At 45.0% G+C, this 25142-nt stretch overlaps 1 protein-coding gene across 1 annotated transcript in view; it reads right to left on the minus strand.

Annotated features, from left to right (window-relative positions):
• The window catches only part of NLK (nemo like kinase), a 933583-nt gene that overhangs the window by 269765 nt on the left and 638676 nt on the right, over positions 1–25142 (minus strand). The window contains exon 7 of the mRNA XM_086954551.1: positions 426–527. Within this exon, the coding sequence (XP_086810677.1) occupies positions 426–527 (102 nt within the window). The remainder of the gene's footprint in view (positions 1–425; positions 528–25142) is intronic.

Here is a 25142-nt window from a genome sequence, read left to right on the forward strand (position 1 = left end):
AACAGAAGAAGGGCAAAGTGTCAGAGAAAACCCTCTAAGAAGGGCCATGTCCAAAAATATCCCAAACTGTTCTTAAAGACCTTTTAGGAAAACACATTTTTGCCCTACCTCTAAATTTTACAATATTTTTAAATAACTGTTAAACCTCTGTGCCTGGATTCTTAGAGGTATATGCTTGTGATACATAGATGACGATTATGCAGTCTCCCTAGCAGTCCTCAAATACTTTTGGTATCTCCAACGGTCACACTCAAATTCTCTTAGGTCAGTCTCATAGTGGTCGCTAAATAGGGGTTGCCTTTCATAAAGCATCAGAACAATAACTGGTAGAAAAGAAAGTGTAGAGCATTTGAAACAATACAGTTGGTATCAAATATTTCTCTAAATTAGTGAGTCCAAGTACTCAGAATATAATGTGTTCACACCTGTTTATGAGGACCCCTGAGTATATGTGCCTTAGCTCCTTCACAAGCTGTTCTCATTGCTTCCAGTGACGGTGTTCCCAACAGGTCGGTAATCAAGTCCAACTGTAAGAAAAATAATTTCTGCATAACCATCACAATTTTCATCACATATAATAATAATTTTTTTTAATACTGTAATTAATATACTTGTTTTGATATTCGCAAGGGTTGCAATTTAAGACTTTTCTATTACCCAGTTTAACTATTTGAGTCATCTTGCAAGTACAAAGACATTTTTGGAACCATTCCTTTATTTACTTATTAAATATATTAATATAGTGTACACGGCGGATAGCTTCACATGTAACTATATAGCATAGAAATGAACATATCAAAGTGCAACTGGTTATGATGAGCAAGCATATTTGGGTAAGTCTGGCATTTCAGGACAAACAGAAAATATAGGTCTTTTCTGAAGGCTGGTACATATGGATGAAGTCTTATTTTTTTCATGTAGATGATTCCATATTCTTGACTATAGATCGTTCTAGTATAAATATTTTCTTCTGGTGTTTCTTCCTACTATAGAGGTAGTTGCTCAGATATGTGGGTAGTGCCACAAGAACATCTTAGCACATGATGCAAGATACTCTGAAGTGGATTCTGGCTTCCTTTGGAAGTCAGTTAATGACTCTTAAAATGGTGGGGATAACAATCCCATCACCCTTTGGAACACGTGAGCTGCCATAGACTGAATGTATCTAAAAGGAAGTAGTGCAAATTTGGAAAAAGATGTAAGGCATTTCTGCTGCCTAGGTGCAGGAAGAGCAGGACCTGAAGTCAGATTGGAAGGGTGAGTTTTTAAGAAACAGTTGCTCAATGGAGGCAGACTTTATCAGCTTGCGAATGTGTGGAATATTTGTAATCTTATGGTCGATGATAAAGCAAAGGGATTTTGTAGAGAGTAGTGGGGGTGACTTACTTGTCGATCTAGACCTTTTTGTACTGAAGGTTGTGATAGTCTGAAGAACAGAAGGAAGATTTTTTTTTTTTATAGTTTCATGGCAGGTGAGTTGAGGTAAGGTCTTGTGATCAACGGTGTCAAATGCTGCTTACAGATATGGAAATCGATATTAACCACGTTCAAGCCATTGAACCTTCAATAGGTTATAGAAATTGGAGTCTTGAAGTTTGAGCACTGAATATGGTGCAAAAACCATATTGTAACAAATCCAAGAGGTCAAAATGTGTGTCGGGTGGTGTGATGTAGGCCGCCACGGTCGAACAAGAGTAGTAGATCTTGGTCTGTCTTTATGATGAGACCTATTCACAACCTGGTTCTATCCCTATGAGTGGTATCTCCAGGCACCCAGCCTGAAGAAGACAGCGAGGTGACCTCTGCCAAACAAGCCAGAGGAGTCTAGGCTCGGGTAGGTGGTCTTGGAGAAGGTGCCTGTGGAGGAGACCTTGAAGGCGAGTATGTCAGTGAGTATTGAGAATCTGGACTCCGTGGAAATGGCAATTTGCAGAAGCTCTCTAGCCATCTGGGAGATAGCTGAATAGAATCCTCTGAGGTATGTTGAGGTTCTTGCCCTTGCACAGAAGTGTGCGAAGAGACTAATGGAGGCAGGAGAAAACCTTCCTTCAGAGATCAATTTCGCCTCAACGTGTCACGACGTCTTGGTGAAGAATGAGGCCTTGATGTTGCCTTACCCTATCCACCGGTGATGGAGAATGTCTGGTAGATGCCTGTTTAAAAGCCTGACAATGTGTGACTGCCAGTGACGGAGATGAGTCCCTTGATGTCGAACAGAGGTGTATGGCTTGACATCGATCATTGCTGGGTTGATGTTTACGGAGGTCGAGTATGTCTCGAAGTCGCTGGGTTGACGTCGACAGATGAGCATGCCTCGACGTCGATCATCATTGGGTTGGCGTCAACAGAAGCGATGCTGGTCTCAACGTTGAATGGTGTTTACTTGTCGTCGATGGGGGACGTCTTGGTGACGACGGACATTGATGAAAAGTCGCTGACACAGAATTGGTCGTGCTAAGTCTCGACGCCAAACGGCAATGGTCTGCTGTCTACGCCGTGACCATCTAGTGCACCTGATTTGCTGTTAAGCAGTATGAAGACCTGCAGCATTTTCTCGATGGCGTGCACTTCTATGTCTTATGTGGCTGTGTCGTTAACGACAGAACCTCTTAGCGTTGGTCTTCGCTTTGTCACTGACGGGGACATTGCAGGCGAATGGTGTCCAGTAGGAACCTTCGACGTTGAGCCAGATGACGACAAAGAACAAATAGGTATTTGTTCACCTCTGAAAGTGGATCTTGTTCTCCTCTTGTCATGCCTGGTTGGAGATCTGCCTTTGGACGACTTGTAGAGAGATGGATGTCCTTCTGTGGAAGTATTCTCTTTTTCTGAAAGGCAACGCATGCAGATTCGTTCTCTGTCTTTCAAAGTCCGCCTAGAAAACTTCTTACATTGGTGACAAGATTGTGGCAGATGGGTAGCAGGTAGACATAAAATGCAGACAAGATGAGGGTCTGTCTTTGTCTTCTTTTTGTCATAGGCAGGGCACTTAATAAACAGTGAAAGCATTTTTGACAAGAAACATTTTGTATTCCTGTCACAAAATAGTTGTTACTTACTCTAAATGTGAAAAGACGTAGCGTGAGTACTGAAAAAGTAGTTCTCGGAAGGACATTTTTGACAAAAAGTAAAAAACTGAGTGAACTCTGTACTCCAGATTCCGCACTGAAGGAGCCGGAAAAAAGAACTGACCTGTCATCTCTGAAGCATGATGGGATGCAGGTCCCAGAGGCCTTAATGGCATGGTGTCAGTTTTTACATGTTATGATTTTAATGCAGCCTATTGGCTAACAATGCCATGATTTTTAGGTTTCGCCTAGGCAGCGCATGCGTTGTCTTGTTGAAAGATGCTGTGTACAGTATTGTGTGGGAAGCTCCGCCCACTTTCCAGTCTTATTTTTGATTGGCTTGAATAATTTAGGCATTTGGATTGGTGCTTGGCTTGGTAATCCCACCTCCTGATGTGCATGACGTCATTTTTTTCCTTCCGAGGCTATCGGCCCCTTTACTGTTAAAACAGTTTGTTGAAGAACTCCCCATCAGCGCAGTGCACGCGGTCCTCTGCAGGCTCTGATACAGCCACCCCAGGTAGTCTGCCAAACCGGGGATTGATTTCTCAATGACTGGGAGGAGGTGCCACAGCTATGCGTGTCTCAGGCACTGTAGGGCAGCAGGAGAATTTATTTTCAAAATCTCTGCTGCTTATTCCTCGAGCAGCGTCCTATGTGCATCAAGCAGATGGGCAGAATTGCCATCTTAATTACAAAAACTACACACCGTGCCTGGGATTAGTATGTGGCCTGGACCTCTCACAGGCGCCGATTGGGGAACCACCACCACTTGGGCTGTTATTGCAGATAGCGCTTAAGGAAAGGATGTGGTTTGGCAGCATGCATCAGGAGACTTTGGCAGTTCCCTCTGCCAATGCAGAGTGTAAGGTTCCCCCGCTGTTGCAGCCGCTCTCTTTCACCTCCAGTTCAATGGGGATGTGCTCCGGGTTGAACCCCTTCCTCTAGTTTTTGTTAGGCATGGGGAGATGAACAAAAGTTACTTACCTGTTAACTGTGGTTCTCCAGTATTGGTGTCTTTCATAGATTCACATGCTTGAATATTCCCCGTCGTCGAAGTGGGAGTCCCACGGTACATAACATAGCAATGTAGCCATAACACAAGCGTATATACATAGAGAAAGCAAAAACCATAGAGTTTTTCCAAGATAGACAACATATCACTTCTATGATATATCAGTCATTATGTTTTGGTCCAAATTCAAGCCAATCAGGCGTCAGCACCCTCTTAGAATGTTGTCCTCAGAGGCTTAGGCTCTCAGATTTTCGTAGCACAAGAGTAATATAGAGCCAAGAGATAAAGAGAGAGAGCCTCTGAGGGGAGGAGGGCGGGTCGCATGTGAATCTATGAAAGACACTAATACTGGAGAACCACAGTTTACAGGTAAGTAACGTTTGTTCTTCTCCAGTATTGGGGTGTCTTTCATAGATTCACATGCTTGAATAAGAATAGTGAGCAGTAGAGTTAGAGAAATACAAGGTACTTCTCATTCAACATAATGATAATTATAATCACAATAAAAATACACAGTACAAAAAAACTGAATCATATATCAAAGAAAAAGAAAGTACCTTGTATACAGGTGGATGAAAGAAACAGAGGCTCACCTTATTTAAAAAGATTTTGTAGGACTGCCTGTTCCACGGATGAGTCGGCGTTGTGCGCAGCATCCAGACAGTAATGTCTCGTAAAGGTGTGCCTGCTGGACCATGTTGCAGCTCTGCAAATGTGATGAAGAGGCACACCAGTAAACATGGCTGTAGAAGAGGAAACCTTTCTAGTAGAATGCGCTCTAACAGTTGCAGTAAGTGGTTTTCCCACTTGCTGATGGCAAAAAGCAATCGCAGTAGATCTCCAGCGTGCCATTGTTTGTTTGGTGACTGGATGTCCTTTTCGCATCCGCCCGTAGGCCACAAACAGCTGGTCAGACTTACGTATAGTAACCGTTCTTTGAAGGTAACATTTTAGACACCTCTTAATATCCAAAGAATTAAGTGCTCTTTCTGCTGGTGTTTGAGGATTAGGAAAAAATAAATTTGAAAACAATTGGTTCATTGAGGTGGAAACCCGATGGCACTTTGGGGATAAAGGCTGGATTGGTGCGGAGTCTTTGGTAAGCTGAAGAAAAGGCGGTTTAGTAGTAAACGCCTGTATGTCACTAACTCAACGTGAGGAAGTGAGAGCCAGAAGCAGAGAAGTCTTCCAAGTAATGTATTTAGGATCGACCTTATGGATTGGCTCAAACGGGTGTTTCCTTAGTTCTGCCAATTCAATGTTGAAATGCCAAGGAGAAGGTGGTCGACGAATTGGTGGGAACATCTGGAAAAAGATCTTTAATAAATTGCTGAATGACTCTGGCGAGTAAAGAGTTAAAGCCATCTTGACTGAACTCTGAGATTGCTGCTAGGAAAACCTTTAAGGTAGCAAACGAGAGGCCCGACTTTGCCAAGTGTAAAATGAAAGGCAAAAGTTGCTCCGGCGTGGAATGTAAAGGTTGCATAGAATGTATAGGATGCACCTGGGCCTCATTGCATCATAGACAGAATCTTTTCCATTTAAGTTTGTATGTCTTCACAGTTGAAGGTGCTCTTGCCTTTGCCAGGACCTCTCTACAATCTGCAGGAATGTTCAAATTCAGAAATTCATAGTGCTCCGGTTCCAAGCCGCTAAGCGTAGAGATGCTGTGTCGGGATGACAAACTTGGCCCTGATTCATGGTTAGAAGATTCGGAAGAGGGCGAAGAATGATTGGGTCGCACTGTGACAGAAGCAGGAGTTCTGTGAACCATACTCGTCGCGGCCATCTGGGAGCTATTAGAATAAAGTGACAGGGTTCTTCCTTATTTTTTTAAAGAACTCTGGGAACTAGAGGTATTGGTGGAAAAGCGTAGGCTGTATATTGTCGACCAATTCATCAAAAAGGCATTTCCGATTGACTCTGGTTGGGGAAGCCAACTTGCATAGGACAGGCATTTGCTGTTCCGATAAGTTGCTAACAGTTCCAGATTCGGGCGACCCCATACCCGAAAAATGTGATCCAGTATGAGTTGATGTAACTCCCACTCGTGGTTGGTTGTAGAAGACCTGCTCAGAGAATCCGCAAGATTGTTTGATGCTCCTGGTACATGCACTGCTGAAAGGACGACCTGATGTTGAATCGCCCAAACCCAAATCTGCTGAGCCTGACGGGACAGTAGGTTGGATCTTGAGCCTCCTTGTTTGTTTATGTAGTGCATGCACGATGTGTTGTCTGTTCAAGCCAACACTGATGCTCCTTCTATGATGGAACGGAACGCTTTTAGTGCTAGAAAAATGGCCAGCAACTCTAGTAGATTGATGTGCCAGGTCTTTTGCTGAATGTTCCACTTTCCTTTTACTGTTAATCCCTGAAAATGCGCACCCCAGCCGTCTAGGGAAGTATCTGTTGTGAGAGTGTAGCTTGGAGCGTCCATCAGGAATGGACGACCTGAAGAGACGTTCTTTTCGAGAGTCCACCACAAGAGACTTTATTTCATTCGAGATGTGACTGACTATATCGTTGAAGGGTCCTGAAACTTGAGCCCATTGTTTGTCCAACTCTTCCTGAATAAGTCTCATTTTTAGCCAGCAGTGAGGGACAAGAGGGATGCAAGAGGACAACATCCCTAGGAAAGATTTCAACTGTCGGACAGAAGAGGACTCTTAATAGGAGGGATGCTGCTAAGTTTTGAAGACGCAGACGTCTTTCGTGCGACACAAACGCTTTTGCTAGGTTGGTGTCTAGAATGGCTCCCAAGAACAGTCTGTTTTGAGCAGGGAGAAATTGAGACTTCTCCATGTTGAATGTGAGGCCCAGGGACTAAAAGAGGGAGTTGCAGATTTGAGTGTGTTTGGAAGCCTGCTTGAATGACCGTGCCTTTAGCAGGTATTCGTCTAGGTATGGAAAGCTTTGTACAGCTTGCAGGCGAAGGTAAGCTGCCACCTGTGCGAGGACTTTGGTGAACACACGGGGAGCGGAACGAAGATTGAAAAGCAGAACATTGAATTGGAAGTCTTTCCCGGCTACTCTGATTCTGAGAAATTTTCTGTGCCTCCGCAGAATTGGAAGATGAAAATAAGCATCCTGGAGATCCAAAGTTGTCATATACTCTCCTTGAGAAAGCAAAGGAAGTAACTCCTGAAGGGACAACATGCGAAACGTTTTTTTTTGATGCATTTGTTTAGGGCACGTAGATCCAGGATAGGGCGCCATTCTCCCGACTTTTTCTGTAAGATGAAGAACCTCAAATAAAAACCTCTGCCCTTTTGCAGTTTTGGTATCACTTCGATCGCACCTTTTCTTATTAGAATTGTGAGTTGGTTTAAAAGTTCTTTCAGATGGGCAGGAGGTGGACCTTTTGGTGGAGAATTGGGAGGCATCTTTAGAAACTCTAATGCATGACCCCTGCGTACAATATCCAGAACCCATTGATCTGTTGTAATCAGTGACCATTTTGAGTAAACGTGGGAGATTCGACCTCCAACCCATGAACAATTGAGCGGAGCTAGAGATGGTGAGTGATGAAAGTCATCGTTTTTTGGATGAGTCTTTCCCTCTGTAAGAGGACTTCCCTCTGTACTGTACAGTAGGATGAAGAGTGCTGCTGCCTGTACAATAGCTGACAACTCTGGTTGTTGCCCTTGTTTATATTGACTGGAAGTACCTCAAAAGGAGGAATAGGATCCACGACCTCTTGCGCCTCAAAAAGTTTGCCTTTTAAATTGGAGAGTTCCAAGAGCACGGGCCGTGTCGGTGTCTTTCTTTATTGTCTGAAGGGTATCATCTATATGTTGGCCAAACAAAGATTCGCCATCGTAAGACATGTCTAATATTTTTGTTTGCACTTCTTGCCGAAAAGACGTGGCCTTTAGCCATCCCTTTCTTCTGAGAACCGCAGCCCCAGCCAAATGCCGGACACCAGTGGAAGATACGTCTACAGAACAGTCAATCATTTCAGAAGAAATCTTCTCTCCTTCATGAAGAATTTTCAATGTCTCTGCCTTCGATGATTCTGGTATTAATTGTACTAGAGAGGAAATGTCCGACCACATTTGTCGGTCGTAACGAGCAAGAATGGCCATTGAATTGGCTGCACAGACTGTAGTCGCTGCCATTGTTGAATATTTTCTGCCTATAGCATCAAGGCGCCTACCTTCTCGGTCAGGTGGTGAAGATATCAGAGATGAAGGATTTCTAGATCGGCGTTGTGCAGCCTGAGTAATGATGGAATCAGGCTTTGTCTGAGAAATTAAACAAGCAGGTGTATTTGCAGGTGTCTAGTATTTTTTGTCCAGCCTCTGTAGAATGGCTGGGATAGAATTAGGATTTTGCATGATTTTAAGTCCTTCTTGCCAAATGAAATGGATAATGGGAATAGAACGCACTTGTTTTTGAGGCTGTTCTTTAAAATCATATAAGAAGCAATCTTCTTCTGTTGTCGTCATGGGAAGTTAGAATCTTTTTGCTGCTCTTTCCATAAGGGCATGAAAACTGCCTATGTCTACTGGTGGGGAATCTAAAGGAGCTGGAGTAGGGGATGGCGTCTGAATTTCTGTGCCATGAGTGGTTCAGGCTAATTTTAATTTTCTGACAAATTTATACAGATCGATCTTGGTCTGTGTGTAATCAAAGTGGGATTCCGGGCAAATTAGCAAAAATACATGCCAACAAACCCTCAATTATAAATGATCAAACACCTAACATTGAAGAAGGTGGGACAATAACCACAATCTAACAACTACCTGATTTAAGGCGAACTTTTGAGATGCTATATGATCAAGGAGATATCAATCTCTCAGATACCCAAATGTTAGAGCAAATGGACATCAGAACCAATGAGAAACCTAATACTGGATTAAAAAAGAAATCCCGGTATTATCCCATTCTATCACCTGGTAATAGAATCGATCTCTTCTCGGATGCTCTAAATGAAGAGTTGGATAAATTGATGAAAGTAAGAAATAACAGCAGAGAAAATTTAACAACAGACGAGAGAAAGGCAATCAAATCTCTGATGGAAAATGTTACAATTACAATAAAACCCGCTGATAAGGGGGGGAAATATTGTGATAATGGAAACAACGGACTATGTCATGGAAGCCATGAGACAACTGAGTGTACAGCAAAACTACACTAAATTAATGAATAATCCAAGTGCCAACATGCTAAAATAACTTAAAGATCATTTAAATAAATGGCATAAGAGAGGATTGCTAAGTGATGAAGAAAAGAAATTTTTGGATACTGATTTCCCAACAATGCCCTGCATATATTTCTTGCCAAAGATACACAAGACTCTGATAAATCCACCAGGGAGACCTATTGTTTCCTCATGTAGCTCCTTGTATGAGAACATATCTAAATATGTGGACACATTTCTAGCCCCAATTGCTCAAAGTATGCCCTCCTACATTAAGGATACGGGAGAATTTTTAAGAACACTCCTGGATGTAACTTGGAATGAGGAATATCTTCTAGCCACAATAGATGTGGTATCACTCTATACATCGATCAGACATAATGTGGGGATAGAGGCATGTCAGTACTTTTTGAAACAACGCAGCATCACCACATTGGAACACACGAACATGCTTTTAAAAATGATCCATATGTGTTTAAATAATAATGTTTTCTTGTTTAATACAGAACTATATAAACAAGAGTGTGGCACCGCCATGGGCATATCATTTTCGCCGAACTATGCGAATACCACCATGGGCTGGTGGGAAAAGACAATTGCGTGGAACAGTAACAATCAAGAAGACCTGGATCGGATAATTCTATGGGTACGCTACATAGACGATTTGTTTATAATTTGGCACGGATCTGACTTTGAATTTCAAAATTATTTTTCAAGATTGAATGAAAATGAAGTCAGTCTGCAATTCACCTGTGGAACAAGTAAAAAACAAATTGATTTCCTCGACACCAAGATCTATATATCTGAAGGTAAATTAGAATCCACACTGTTCCGCAAAAAAACAGCCACCAACAGTGTGCTACACGGTACTAGTTTTCATCCCAAAGCACTTTTAAAAAGCATTCCATATGGAGAATACATAAGGTTAAAAAGAAATTGTTCAAAACCTGAAGATGCTGAAATGAAAATTCAAGAAAGTAAGACAAGATTCAGATCAAGAGGATACGAAGACCGTGTCCTAAAGAAATGTAAACAAAAAGCTGACCAAAAAACGAGAGCAGAAATTTTGGTAGAAAAACCAAAAAAACCCACTGAAAAGGATCCACCGAGATTTGTGACCACATACAGTAAAGAAAGTGGAATCATTGCCAATAAAATGAAAAAATACTGGCATCTCATATCTGGAGATCCAGATATAGGAGAACTAGCGGGCAAACAACCAGCAATAACCTACAAAAAGAATATCTCTCTTCAAGATCTCCTAGTAAAAAGTCATTTCCAAAGAAAACCACAGACAAACTGGCTAAAAGATCAACGTAAAGGATTTCAACCATGCTCTACGTGTAAAGCATGCAAAATAGGAACCAGCAAGAAAAGCATTGAAGAGCCGAATGGCAATATCATGTATATTGACCAACAAATCACGTGCACATCTAAGAACGTAGTATGTGTCATCGAATGCAGATGTGGGATCAAGTACGTAGGCAGTACAACCTGCATGCTAAAAAAGAGGATCCTGGAACACATCAGGGCGGTAAAGGATAAAAATATGCTTTACGCAACAGCAAAACACAAATGCTTGCCAGGAAGGAGATTGGAGAACAATGAGATTCTATGGTTTAAAAATGTTAACCAGAATGGAAAGAGGAGGCGACACTGTTCGTAAATTGCAACAAATTGAATCTCGCTTAATCATCCGATTAAGAACAAAAATACCAAGAGGCATGAACTTTGGGGAAGACCTCCATATACATTTAGAGTGAACTTGATAGTACCAGCTGAAATATTCTCTACTTTAAATGGGTACTATACCCGACAACTAAAAGGAATAATAACTGGGAACTATTCCAATCATGAACTATAAAGAATTATTCTTCCCATATGAATTAACATGTTTAGAAATGCATTAGTAATATAATGACACACCAGTCAATGAATTGTGTGTAAATACTGTTTCCAAACTACAACTCCCATAATGCCACCTAAGGCTAACAGTATTAAAAGGAAAATGGTAGAAGGACTAACTGACCATGAACAAAACCCTGCGTGGCTGAAACGCATTGGTGGGGTGAAGCTCTGATTAAAAGGCTTCAATAAGGAATTGGTTGTGCCGCTCCTTTTGTGATATATATATATATATATATATCTATATATCTATATATATATATCTATATATATATCTCTCTCTATATATATATATATATATATATATATATATATATATATATATATATATATATCCTCCAACAGTTTTTATCCCTTGCTTGGAGACGCACTCAGTAACTAAGCAGGACCCCATCATTGTGACAAAGTCCTTTATTTAAGCAAAACCGGCATTTCTTTACCAAACCTCTTTTCAAAAAGCCCTACGCGTTCAGTGCTCCTGCACCTTGTTCACAGGCTGGCACACTAATTTCATTAATTATAATGGGGTGACCCAGTGACCCTCAGAACCTGGGTATTACGTGATATGCAAATAGTGGTTCTGTCGGATTGTACTCAATCTCTTTGATTAAACAATTACTTGGCTCACTTATTTCTCATATGTACTTTTTCATGAAAAACATAGAGATACTTTAAAGAAAAATGCACACACCAAACGTTTTTTTTCTTGTACGCAAAGTTGTAATTATTCAATCACTTTGCAAAATAATTTTTTTCTTTTTAGATATTAAAAAAATCGGTTGTCCATACACATTGAAAATATAATGACAATAAATAAGTGCTGCAGTGAATAAACGTGATCTGTGACTAATGGTGACTGTTATAGTGATACAGTTTCGTGAAAAATGCAATTAGATACACTGGTCCAGCAATAACTTCAATTTCCTCAAACAGTATTGTAAATCATATTTTTCTGTTGAGATGTAGTGAGGACCAATTGGTGGATTAGCGTCGACGTTTCGACCCAGCGGTATGGTGCCGGTTTATTAGCAACCATGTCGGGTCTTCATCAGGACAAAAGGGGGGACAACCTTACAGAAGGAGACTGAGGTGTCTTATTCATAACCTCCGTGGGATGATTGTTCTCTCTTATATCGAAGAGTGGTATCTTCGTAAAAGAATTTCTCACCGTCCGGTGACGAATTCAGGTTTGAAGTGCCGCAGCCGCGATCACTTGAGGAGCATGACAGCAGACGTCTGTATCTCTCTCCCGTTCATGAGTTAATGGGTGACTCAAGAACGGGAGAGAGATACAGACGTCTGCTGTCATGCACTTCAAACCCGAATTCGTCACCGGGCGGTAATAAATTCTTTTACGAAGATACCAATTGGTCCTCACTACATCTCAACAGAAAAATATGATTTACAATACTGTTTGAGGAAATTGAAGTTATTGCTGGACCAGTGTATCTAATTGCATTTTTGACGAAACTGTATCACTATAACAGTCACCATTAGTCACAGATCACGTTTATTCACTGCAGCACTTATTTATTGTCATTATATTTTCAATGTGTATGGACAACCGATTTTTTTAATATCTAAAAAGAAAAAATTTCTTTTGCAAAGTGATTGAATAATTACAACTTTGCGTACAAGAAAAAAACGTTTGGTGTGTGCATTTTTCTTTGAAGTATCTCTATGTTTTCCATGAAAAAGTACATATGAGAAATAGGTGAGCCAGGCACGCTAATTTCAGGCAGAATCACGGGGGCGCCAAGTCAGCTCATTTAAATATCAATTTCCTGCCCCCTGGTGGGGCAGGAAGTTGAAGGCGGGAATCCGTCTGGGACCGTGGGGGGATTGGGGACGCCCCACAGTTCCCAATCGGAGTGGGCCAGCCCCGGGGGATGGGGTCCCCTGGGCTATTAGTGGCCCGGGAGGGGGGCAAATCAGCCCCCCTCCCAAAAAATAAATAAATAAATAAAGGCCCATGCCCTGGGGGAAGGGGTCCCCGGGGCAGATTGTGGCCTCAGGAGGGGGGGCACGCAAGCCCCTTCCAAATGTTTTAAATAAAAACAAATTGGGGGCAGGCCCTGGGGGATGGGGTCCCCAGGGCCAAAAACTTTGAAAAAGAAGGGGGGCTACACAACCCTCCATAAAAAAAAATTTAAACGGGATCACGGCCGGAGGCCACGCTCCCTTATAGCACCACTCTGCAAACGTGCCCCCTGGCACGTTTGCAGAGGGGGAACAAATTCCCCTTGAATACTGGGGGTCCTGGTGGGCCAACTAGCCCACCAGGTACCTCCAGTATGCGTCAGGGAGCTACGTTGCATAGTGTAGGTAGCTGGTGGGCTAGTTGCACCCCAGGGACCCTCAGTATTCAAGGGGAGTTAATTCCCCAACTTAAAAAGCGCCACGGGGCTCGTTTGCACACTGGTGAAGGGATGGGGCGGAGCCTGAGTTCACATGTGTGCAAACACGCCCTATGGCGCGGTTTAAGTTGGGGAATTAATTCCTTGTCAATTCTGAGGGTCCCTGGGGGCCAACTAGCCCACCAGGTACCTCCAGTAAGTGCTACGGAGATGCATTGCAGAGTGTTGTAAAAAGGGGCGTGGCCTCTGAACACCTCTCTGCCACGCAGCCTCCTTGCGCATACTGAAGGTACCTGGTGGGCTAGTCGGCCCCCAGGCACCCACAGGATTGAGGAGGAATTAATTCTCTAACGTAAAATGCGCCACAGGGTGTGTTTGCAGACATATCACCTCTGGCCACGCCCCCTTCCATCACCACTGTGCAAACACGCCGTGTGGCGCGTTTTAAGTTGATGAATTAATTCTCTTTCAATACTGAGGGTCCCTCAGGGCCAAATAGCCCAACAGGTATCTCCAGTATGCGCCAGGAATCTCCTAAATTGCTCAGACAGGGGTGCAGGAAACAAGAAAGACTCTGGAGATCACATTACGACCCTATTGAGAAAGATAAACATAAATCTTTGCTTAAGGGATATAAATCTGCGGTGTTGGCAGAAAAGAAAGAGTACTTCGCTAAGCTGACTGCCTCACTTAGCTCCCCTAGGGAATTGTTTAAAATTGTGGACTCCCTGTCCCTCCTCCAGTCACCCGATCCCATAGTAGCTACTCAAGAACTGTGTGATCAGATTTCTACCTTTTTTCACACCAAGATAATGGACATCTACACAGTTCTGGAAGCCCACAATCTTGACCAAGAAGTCCCCCCCCCCCGCCGGTCACTCACCTCCAGGAAGTACAGGCCCATACATCCGGTAATATCCTCTCCAAGTTACCCCTTCTCACTCTGGATCAACTCAATGTGCTCCTTGACAAGCTTAAATCCGGATCCCCTCTGGATCCCTGACCTTTGAGAATCGTCAAGGATTGTATGGACGTAATGCTGCCCCCTTTGTTGGAGGTTATGAATCTGGCTATTTCCGTAGGTGTTTAGCCCTCATCCTGGAAAAATGCATAGTCAAGCCCCTTCTAAAGAAGGCGACCTTAGATCCGGGGATTTTGAAGAACTTCCGCCCCATTTCCCTTCTCCCTGCCCCCGCTAAGGTGCTTGAGGCCCACCTCAACTGCCATCTGAGTATCTTCCTGGATAGTTCCAGTTTTCAAGATCCCTCCCAGCATGGTTTACGGAGGGCGCATAGTACCGAGTCGGCCCTCACAGTGGTCGTCAATAAAATCCGCCCTAAGGTCGACAGTGGCCAGACCACCTTGCTGGTACTGCTCGACCTAACTGCCGCATTTGACACCCTGTCCCCCTCCATTCTGGCTACCCGCCTCAGTGAGCTGGGAGTCGATGGACCTACGCTCAGCCTCTTGACATCTTTCCTCGATCAGCAGGTGCAAAGGGTCAAACTTGGCGACTTCCTCTCCCCCATCAAGCCTGTGCAGTGTGGGGTCCCCCAGGGCTCATCCTTGAGCCCCACGCTCTTTAACATCTACGTGAACCCACTCGCCAGGCTTGTGAGGTCGTTTGGGCTGGAAGTTCTTTCCTATGCCGACGATACTCAAATCATGGTCTCCCTTTCACAGTCAGTCGATGCTACGGCCCAAAATTTTAGGAACTGTATGGAGGGAGGCTGTCGCAGGCTGGATGGTTAGGAATTTCCTCAAGCTGAATGGGGGGAAATCTGAGGTCCTTATCTTCAGAAGCAGGCAGGATATCTGGTCATTGGACTGGTGGCCCTCTGCTCTCGGTGCCTGCCCAATGCCCTCATCATCGGCTCACAACCTGGGTGTTATCCTGGACACGACCCTTTCTTTTGACAAACAAGTCAACAGGACGGTGTCAACCTGCTGCGGAGCCTTAAGGATCTTGAGAAAGATCACCCACTATCTTTCTTTCGAAACACTGAAACAAGTGGCGGTGGCTCTTATATCATCCAGGCTGGACTACTGCAATGCGCTGTATCTAGGCTCTAATAAAGGTTTGATCCACCGCTTGCAGGTAGTGCAGAACGCAGCCGCCCGGTTTGTTGCAGATGCCCCTAAGTTTTCCTCGGGCTCCTCCATTAGGAAGGATCTGCATTGGCTCCCCATGCAGGCCAGGATCAACTTCAAGGTCCTTTGTCTCACGCACTGTGCCTTGCATGGAACGGGACCTGAAGACATCCAGTCCCTTGTGTCTTACTATGATCCTGGGAGGACTCTCCGCTCCACCAATAAAAAACTGCTTGCCGTCCTCCGAGCCTTTAAGGCCAGATGGGGAGGAAGGGCTTTCTGCTCCCTTGCACCCAAATTGTGGAATTCGCTTCCAGATGACCTCAAGAGACTTGCCTCTCTTGCTGCTCTTTTGCAAAGCACTTAAGACCTGGCTCTTCCTGAAAGCCTTCGTATAGCCTATCCACTCTTCCCTCAGCACAAACTTCTGCACCATCTTCTAGCGCCTTGATGTCTTTGGGCTTAGTTGCGCTATATAAATCCCCAATTCAATCATTCATTCATTCAGGGAGCTGCGTTGCAGACACGTGTTCAGAGGCCACGCCCCTTTTAACACCTCTCTGCAACACAGCTCTGTGGCGCTTACTGGAGGTACCTTGTGGGCTGGTGTGACCCTAAGGACCCTTAGGATTGAAGGGGACTTAATCTCTCAACTTAGAGCAGTGAAATGGCGCGTTTATGCAGTGGTGAGGGGAGGAGACGGGCCTGACATGATGTGTGCAAACACGAACTGTGGCGCATTTTAAGTCGTGAAAAAAGTTCCAATTCAAACCTGAGGAACCATGGGGGCCAAGTAGCCCACCAGGTGCTTCTAGGAAGCGCAACTGTGCTGCGTTTCAGAGAGGTGGTGCAGGCCGTGCCCCTTTTTACATCTCTCTGCTACGCAGCTCTGTGGCGCTTACTGGATGTACTACGAATTCCGATTTACTCACCTGTCATCAAGAGAGACCTCAGTGTTGCATCTTCGAGCCCAGTACTGATCCTGAAAAGTAATTCTAACCATACCAGTAACTTGAATTTCCTTCCATAGGCTAACAATGACTTGTTTCACTTGGAAATTCTTCTAAGTGTGGAGTTTTGGGACTTTAAAATATTCACCTAAAATCACCCGAACAACAAATTCCGATTTACTCACCTGTTATCAGGAGAGAACCCAGTGCTGCATCTTTTAGGCCAGCACTGACCCTGAAAAGTAATTGTAACCATACTTACCAGTAACTTGTATTTCCTTCCATAGGAATCCATTGTATGGTTTTCACCAGAAAAGTTTTTAAGTGTCTATTTTCACAAACTAAAAATAATCTTAAAAAATCGCCTGTATGACTTAAACGCATTCTTTCAACTGTTTACAGGAGATGCAGCAGTGCTGGATCCAGGATCCACCACTGAGTATGAAAAGGTAACGATAACACTACTTACCTGCTAATTGAATTTCCTTCCATAGGGTAACATCGACTGCTTTCACTTTGAAATTCTTTTAAGTGTGGAGTTTTGGAACTTAAAAATTCCTATAAAATCAGTAGAACTACTAATTCCGATTTACTCACCTATTATCAGGAGAGACCTCAGCGCTGCATCTTTTAGCCTAGTACTAATCATGAAAAGTAATTCTAACCATACTTACCAGTAACTTGAATTTCCTTCTATAGGCTAACATTGACTGGTTTCACTTGGAAATTCTTCTAGGTGTGGAGTTTTGGAACTTTAAAATATTCACCTAAAATCATCCGAACAAAGAATTACGATTTTATCAGGAGAGAACCCAGTGCTGCACCTTTTAGCCCAGCACTGACCTTGAAAAGTAATTCTAAGCATACTTACCAGTAACTTGTATTTCCTTCCATAGGAATCCACTGTCTGGTTTTCACCAGAAAAGTTTCGTGTCTATTTTCACAAACTAGAAATATTCCTTAAAAATCACCTGTATGACTTAAACGCATTTTTTCAACTGTTTACAGGAGATGCACCAGTGCTGGATCCAGGATCCACCACGGAGTAAGAAAAAGTAACGATAAGACTACTTACCTGCTAAGTGAATTTCCTCCCATATGATAACATTGGTGATTCTATGTGAAAACATTTCTGTCAACTTTTAAAATACAATAATATTCCTTAAAAATCACTACTGTAACCAAACCGCTTTTACTCAACTGTTTACAGGAGATGTCCAAGGACTGAATCTAGCATCCAGTCCTGTGGTTAGAAAAGTAATCCATAAAGTAACTAATTGCATTTAACTAGAAATTTACATTGAGATCAAAGTTGTATTGTGTTTGAAATTAAGTTGCGTATTGCAACAACTGTAACTACAGTACTAAAAAGTCTATTGCCTATTTGCAAACTATTTAAACTAAAGTAATTCATTCTGAGAAAGTATATTTTGTAATGTAATGTATAATGTAATTATATTATAATTTAAAAAATAAAATATCTAAAAATAAATAGTTTAAAAAATGTAGTAAATCAGTATCAAGCAAATCAATTTAACAATTAATACATTTAAAAATTGTCATTTACAAAACCTTTGAAATTTACTGAAAAAACCATAGGTTTCAGATATGTTATAGATAGGAATTATCATTTAAAAAACGTTTGAAATTCACTGAAAAAAACATAGGTTTCAGACACGTTATAGTTAGGAATTAGCATTTAAAATACCTTAGAAATTCACTGAAAAAACCATAGGTTTTAGGGGTGTTCTAATTAGCTGGACATTTCACTCGTTCAAAACCTTTGAAATTCCTCTGTTATAGGTAGTTGTACCAACTGTAACTCTTGTGACTGCAATCCACTGCTGATGATGTCACATATTACATCATTTATGACATGTCAGTGACATCACTGATGACATCTCAAATGACATCACTGATGACATCATCCACGTGACAATCAGATATACCTCATCATAAACTAGTATAACCGTTCATCACTCAATGTAAAATACAGAGTACCATATTTGATCCCATTGACACACCAATACAAGTTTCTAAAAAACCACTCTGTGATTCCTAGATCTACATCTAATCAGTTACCTATACATTCACTCATACATGCTGTCAATGATCAATAGAACACTATCAAATATACATATACACCTATATCGATATTACACACCAGCACACATTCTATTCACTTATGCAGTCATCCTACTCACTTATGCAAACAATGGATCATACTTACATTTACTCAGCTACACACTTAAAAAAACACCACTTCATGTATTCATATAGATAGTAACTCCTACTTAGTGTGTTATAAAATCGCTATGAAAACAAGTTACTTACCTGTAACTGTAGTTCTCCAGTATTGGAAGCTTTCATAGATTCACATACCTGAATCATTTCCCCGTCGTTGAGAATGGAGTCTCCGGAATATAAAAAGCAATGCTTAGCAGTATAGCTAACTGAGAAAAGGCCTAGGCCCATTTCTCTTTTGCAACCCATACCTTTGTTATATAAAAAAGGGCCAAACTTTTCTCTTAGCCAATCAGAGCTCCTCACCCTCTAGAACCCTCCTGAGAGAACCGTTTGCCCCTCAGATTTTTGGGCACTTGTGCTATAATACTTTTTGTGCCCAATCCGAGATGAACCTCTCAGGGGAGGAGGGTGAATCTATGAAAGATTCCAATACTGGAGAACTACAGTTACAGATAAGTAAATTTTTTTTTTTACTCCAGTATTGGAGCTTTCATAGATTCACATACCTGAATCAGGATAACGAGCAGTAAAAACATAGCACATTTTGTTTTTGTCACCTACTTCACACAAACAGGTAACACATGTTATTTTCACATATCAGTAGCTGTTTCAAAATATCCACAGACATATCGCCCGTAAATGAAATATCAAACAGTCTACAATAGTAAAATGTGCTTATCTTACCAACCAAAGGAAGGCGGGATGACAAAGAAGGCTCACCGTTATTGGAATAGGTTACTCAGCACAGCTTGTGCAATAATGCCTGGTAAAGGTATGTGTACTCCTCCAGGTAGCCGCTTTGCAGATGTCCTGAATAGAGACGCCTGAAAACAGAGCAGTAGAGGTTGATACCGCTCTTGTGGAATGTGCACGAACACGTGCATTCAACGGCTTTCCCGCCGCCTGATGACAGAATTGAATGGCGTTCGATATCCATCGTGCAATTCCCCGTTTTGACAACGGGAAATCTTTCCTGGGGCGCAAAAAGTCCCAAACAATTGTGTAGATTTTCTGAAAGCTCTTGTCCTTTGTAAATAATCCAGAGTGTGGAGAGTCCTTTCCGCCGCCGTAGATGGTTGAGGAAAGAATCTTTTAAGGATCAATGGCTCATTCAAGTAGAAATCCGTTGGTACTTTTGGAATAAATTTTGGATTTATTCTAAGCACCAATCTGTCCTCTCTGAATTGCAGAAAAGGTTCTTGCGTTGCAAGTGCCTGTATTTCTCCTACCCTCCTGACTCAGGACACCCCCAGGCCGCACGGCCACCAGCTGTAGGCGCGGCTCCCCCCAGCTCCACAGGTCCTTCCCTGACCTCGGTGCCCCCTCGCTGCTGCTCCCTCTTTTCGACCGTTTTTTTTCTCGTTTTTCTGCCCCTCTGTGCCCAGTTTTCAGTGTTCTGTATTTCTACCGGTTTTTTTACTGTTTAGTGCTTCGTTTTGTATAGTAAGTTCTTGCGCCTTGAATTTCTCTCACTGTTCCCCTGGTGTGATCCCCCCCTCTGCTCCCCGCTTCCCGCCGCTGCCCCCTCGCGGCCCCGCCCCTTTTCTTTTCTGTTAACCCCATTGGACCCCCGCTCCCGCCTCCCAGCTGCTCCTCCCTCCCACTTCGCCTTAAATGGACCCCGCGCGTACGCGCAGCGGGCGCGCCGAATGTGCACAGATTGTGCGCCAAAGGCAAGCCCGTCTACGCCCGTCCGCGCCTGGACTGCGCCCAGCGCCAGGACCCCTGGTCCCCGAAGATGCCAGACCGCACGAAGGACCTACGACGCTTCCATCCTCAACGCACTCAAACCCGACCGGAACCCCGCCTGCTACCGAGCCACCCCGAGATGCACCCACGGACCCTTAACCTGCCAAGCCTGCAATTTCACCTGCCTCCGGACCTGCACCGCACCCAAAAGTCCAGGCACCAGCAACAACCACCTCAAGTGCATCCTGCTCAACACCCGCTCCGTCCACAGACACGCCGTCGAACTCTGGAACCTGCTCGACACAACATCACCAGACGTCGTCATCCTCACGGAAACCTGGATGAACGCCTCCTCAGCGCCGACATCGCCAGAGCCATCCCGGACAGATACAAGATCACCCGGAGAGACCGCATCAACCAGACCGGAGGAGGCATCGCCATCGTCCACAGGAACACCATCCGCATCACGACCGACTCCGACGACTCCTTCACCGCCGCCGAACACCTCCACTTCCAGATAACACCGACCCCAAGACCACCCTCAGAGGCACCCTCATCTACAGACCCACGAGACCACGCACCCAATTCAGCGAAGACATCGCAGACTTCATCAGCCCGCACGCCCTCCCCTCCGCTAACTACATCCTCCAAGGGGACCTCAACTTCCACCTGGAGAACACCAAGGACTGCAACACCACCACCCTGCTGGACAACCTCGCCAACCTCGGACTCAAGTAACTTGTGAACACCCCCACCCACTACGCCGGCCACACGCTTGACCCCGTCTTCTCCTCCAGCAAGCACATCTCCTTCAGCCACTCCACCGGACTTCATTGGACGGATCACAGCTGCGTCCACTTCAGCTTCAGAAGAACCACGACCGACCACCACCCGCAACAGGTTCCTCGCTGGAGCAGGATCACCGCCGACCAGCTCACCACCTCCCTCAGCCTGAACCCTCCCGCCAGCGCAACGGACCCAACGAAGCAGCCCGTACCTTCACACAGTAGCTCACCAACTGCGCCGACGACCTCGCTCCACTGAAGAATCCTCCCTACAAACCCGGCAGCAAGAAAACCTCCTGGTACACCGACGAACTCAAAACATCCAAGAAAAACTGCCCCACCTTTGAAAAAGCATGGCGCCACGACCAGACCACAGCAAACATGACTGCCCTCAAGAACGCCACCCGCAAACGCCACCAGCTGATCCGCACCACCAAAAGGACAACATTCAAAGAACGACTGGACATCAACACCCGCAACAGCAAGAAACTCTTCAGCATCGTCAAAGAGTTCTCTAACCCCAACGCCGGAAACCACGACATCACACCCTCGGAAGACCTCCGCAACTCACCCGCCACCTTCTTCCACCATAAGATCGCCGACATACACAACAGCTTCGGCGCACAGACCACGCACCCAACAACTGAACCAACGCCCCCCCCCCCCCACCACCCTCTGCAACTGTATCCCGGTTAGCACCGAAGACACCATCTGCACGATGAACACGATCCACTCCGGATCACCAACCGACCCCTGCCCCCACCACGTCTTCAACAAGGCCGACTCCATCATCGCACCCCAACTCAGGGACATCATCAACATCTCCTTCAACACCGTCACCTTCCCGGAGAGCTGGAAGCATGCCGAGCTCAGCGCCCTCCTAAAGAAACCAACAGCGGACCCCACCGACCTCAAGAACTTCCCCCCCCATCTCGCTCCTCCCCTTTCCTACCAAAGTCATTGAGAAGACCGTCAACAGACAGCCTGCCGCCTTCCTCGAGACCAACGGATCCCTCGACCCTTCGCAGTCTGGCTTCCGAGCCAACCACAGCACCGAGACCGCCCTCATCGCAGCCACCGACGACATCAGATCCCTGCTCGACAACGGCGAAACAGCGGCCCTCATCCTCCTGGACCTATCTGCGGCGTTCGACACTGTCTGCCACCGCACTCTAGTACAGCGCCTCAGCAACATCGGTATCCAAGGGAAGGCTCTGGAGTGGATCATCTCGTTCCTCGCCGGAAGAACCCAGAGAGTCCGCCTCCCCCTGTTCAGATTCAAGGCCACGGAATTCATCTGAGGCGTACCACAAGGATCCTCACTCAGCCCCACCCTCTTCAACGTCTACATGAGCCCCCTCGCAGCCATCGCACGCCAACACCACCTCAACATCATCTCCTACGCCGACGACACCTAGCTGATCCTCTCCCTCACCAACGACACCGCCACCGCCAGAGCCAGCCTACACGAAGGGATGAAAGACGTCGCCGAGTGGATGAAAAACTGCCGCCTGAAACTGAACTCAGACAAGACAGAAGTCCTCATCCTGGGATCATCGCCCTCTGCCTGGGACGACTCCTGGTGGCACCCTGCCCTGGGCACCACCCCCAAACCAACGGACCACACTCGAAACCTGGGCTTCATCCTGGACTCCTCCCTCTCGATGACCAGACAAGTCAACGCTGTGTCGTCATCGTGCTTCAACACCCTGCGCATGCTCCGTAAGATCTCCCAATGGATCCCCACCGAAACCAGGAAGACAGTCACCCAGGCACTCAGCACCAGCCGACTGGACTACGGGAACACCCTCTACGCAGGAACCACTGCCAAACTACAGAAAAGACTCCAGTGCATACAAAAAGACTCCAGTGCATACAGAAAGACTCCAGTGCATACAGAACGCCTCCTCACGGCTCATCCTGGACATCCCTCGCCACAGCCACATCTCGTCCCATCTAAGAGACCTGCACTGGCTCCCAGTCAACAAGGGATCACGTTCAGACTCCTCACCCACGTACACAAGGCTCTCCACGAAATGGGCCGAAGTACCTCAACAACCGCCTCACTTTCTACACACCCACCCGCCAGCTACAATCGGCCAGCCTCGCCCTCGCCACCGTACCACGCATCCGCAGAGCTACCGCTGGAGGAAGATCCTTCCCCTACCTGGCGGCCAAGACATGGAACTCCCTCCCCATCCACCTACGGCTGACCCAGGACCACCTCTCCTTAAGGAAACAACTCAAGACCTGGCTTTTCGAGCAGTAACGGACATCCCCCCCCCCACCCAGCGCCTTGAGACCCTACTGGGTGAGTAGCGCGCTATACAAATGTTTTTTTTTTATTGATTGATTCTGGCTAATGTCAGAGCTATTAACAGAGCCGCCTTTCGGGATAGGAATTTTAGATCAGTTTTGTGAATTGGCTCAAATGATGGTTTCTTCAACTGTGATAAAACAATGTTCAGCTGCCATAGAGGAGATGGAGGCCTGATAGGAGGGTAAACTCGAAACAACTCCTTAATGAACTGTTTCACAATTCTCTCCGACCACAGAGATGGACCTGCCGAGTTTCTCCTGTACCTAGAGATCGCGGCCAAATGTACTTTAATAGAGGCCAATCCAGACTTCGCCAGCCTTAGTAAATATGGGATGATCTGATGTGCCTCTGCTTGCAGAGGATGTAAGTCGTTCTTCTGACACCACAAGCAGAATCTTTTCCATTTCATCCTATATGTCTTATCAGTGCTCTCGGCTCTTGCCTTTGCTAGGATTTCTCTGCATCCTGCCGGAATGTTCAAGCGATGACATTTTCCGTAGTCAGGAGCCAGGCCGCTAATTGCAGTGATGTCGGGTCTGGATGTCGCACTTGTCCCCTTCGCCATAGTCAATAGTGCTGGTATTGGCTGTAGACGTATTGTCTCTGTCTCTGATAAAAGGAGCAGCTCTGTGAACCAATGCTGCCTGAGCCACCAAGGGGCTATTCGTATCATCCTGCATGGTTCATTCTTCATCTTTGTGAGCACTTGTGTCAGGAGGGGAATCGGCAGAAAAGGCATAGGCAAAGACGTCGGACCATGCCATCGAAAACGCATTCCCCTATGATCCAAAAGAATTGGCATTTCTTGTTCTGGGCTGTGGCAAACAGAACCACCGTTGGTACTCCCCATTTGGCAAAGATGGTCAACAGCGTGCCCTGATCTAGTTCCCACTCGTGACAGGTCGTTTTTTGCCTGCTGAGGGTGTCCGTTGTCGTGTTTTGATCGCCTGGAAGATGTATAGCCTTCAGAGTTACTCCGTGATTTATAGCCCATTTCCATATTTTCCGAGCTTCTTTTGACAGAGAAAGTGATCTTGTGCCCCCCTGTTTGTTTATATAATGCATTGCGGTCATGTTGTCCGTTTGCACTAACACCGATCTCCCTTCTACTCTTATTGTCCTTAATTCCAATAGGTTTATGTGAAGGTGTTGTTCTTGTTGCTTCCATCGGCCGCTGAGTTGTAACTCTTGTAGGACTGCTCCCCATCCTTCGAGAAAGGCATCTGTGGTAACTACTAATGGAGCTGGTGCGGTCAGGAAGGACAGACCCACCGAGATATTGTTTCTGTAAGTCCACCACTTTACCGCCTGCAACATTGGTTGCGTGACTTTAATCTTGTCCTCGAAGGATCCCTTAGCTTGGCACCACTAAAGGTCTAACTCCTTCTATTGTAACGGCTGCATTCTCAAACGACACAGGGGAATGAGTGGTATGCACGAAGACATCGTCCACAGAAGCGATTTTTATTTTCAGACTGAAAGACACTTTCTTTTCCTGAACTCTTTGGCTAGAGAGATGAGTCCCAATTACCTCTCTATGGATGGGAATGCCTTGTTTTGTGACTTTTTTAG

The sequence above is a fragment of the Lissotriton vulgaris genome, chromosome 2_1 (genome assembly GCF_964263255.1).
Source record: "Lissotriton vulgaris chromosome 2_1, aLisVul1.2, whole genome shotgun sequence".
Classification (NCBI taxonomy): Eukaryota; Metazoa; Chordata; class Amphibia; order Caudata; family Salamandridae; genus Lissotriton; species Lissotriton vulgaris.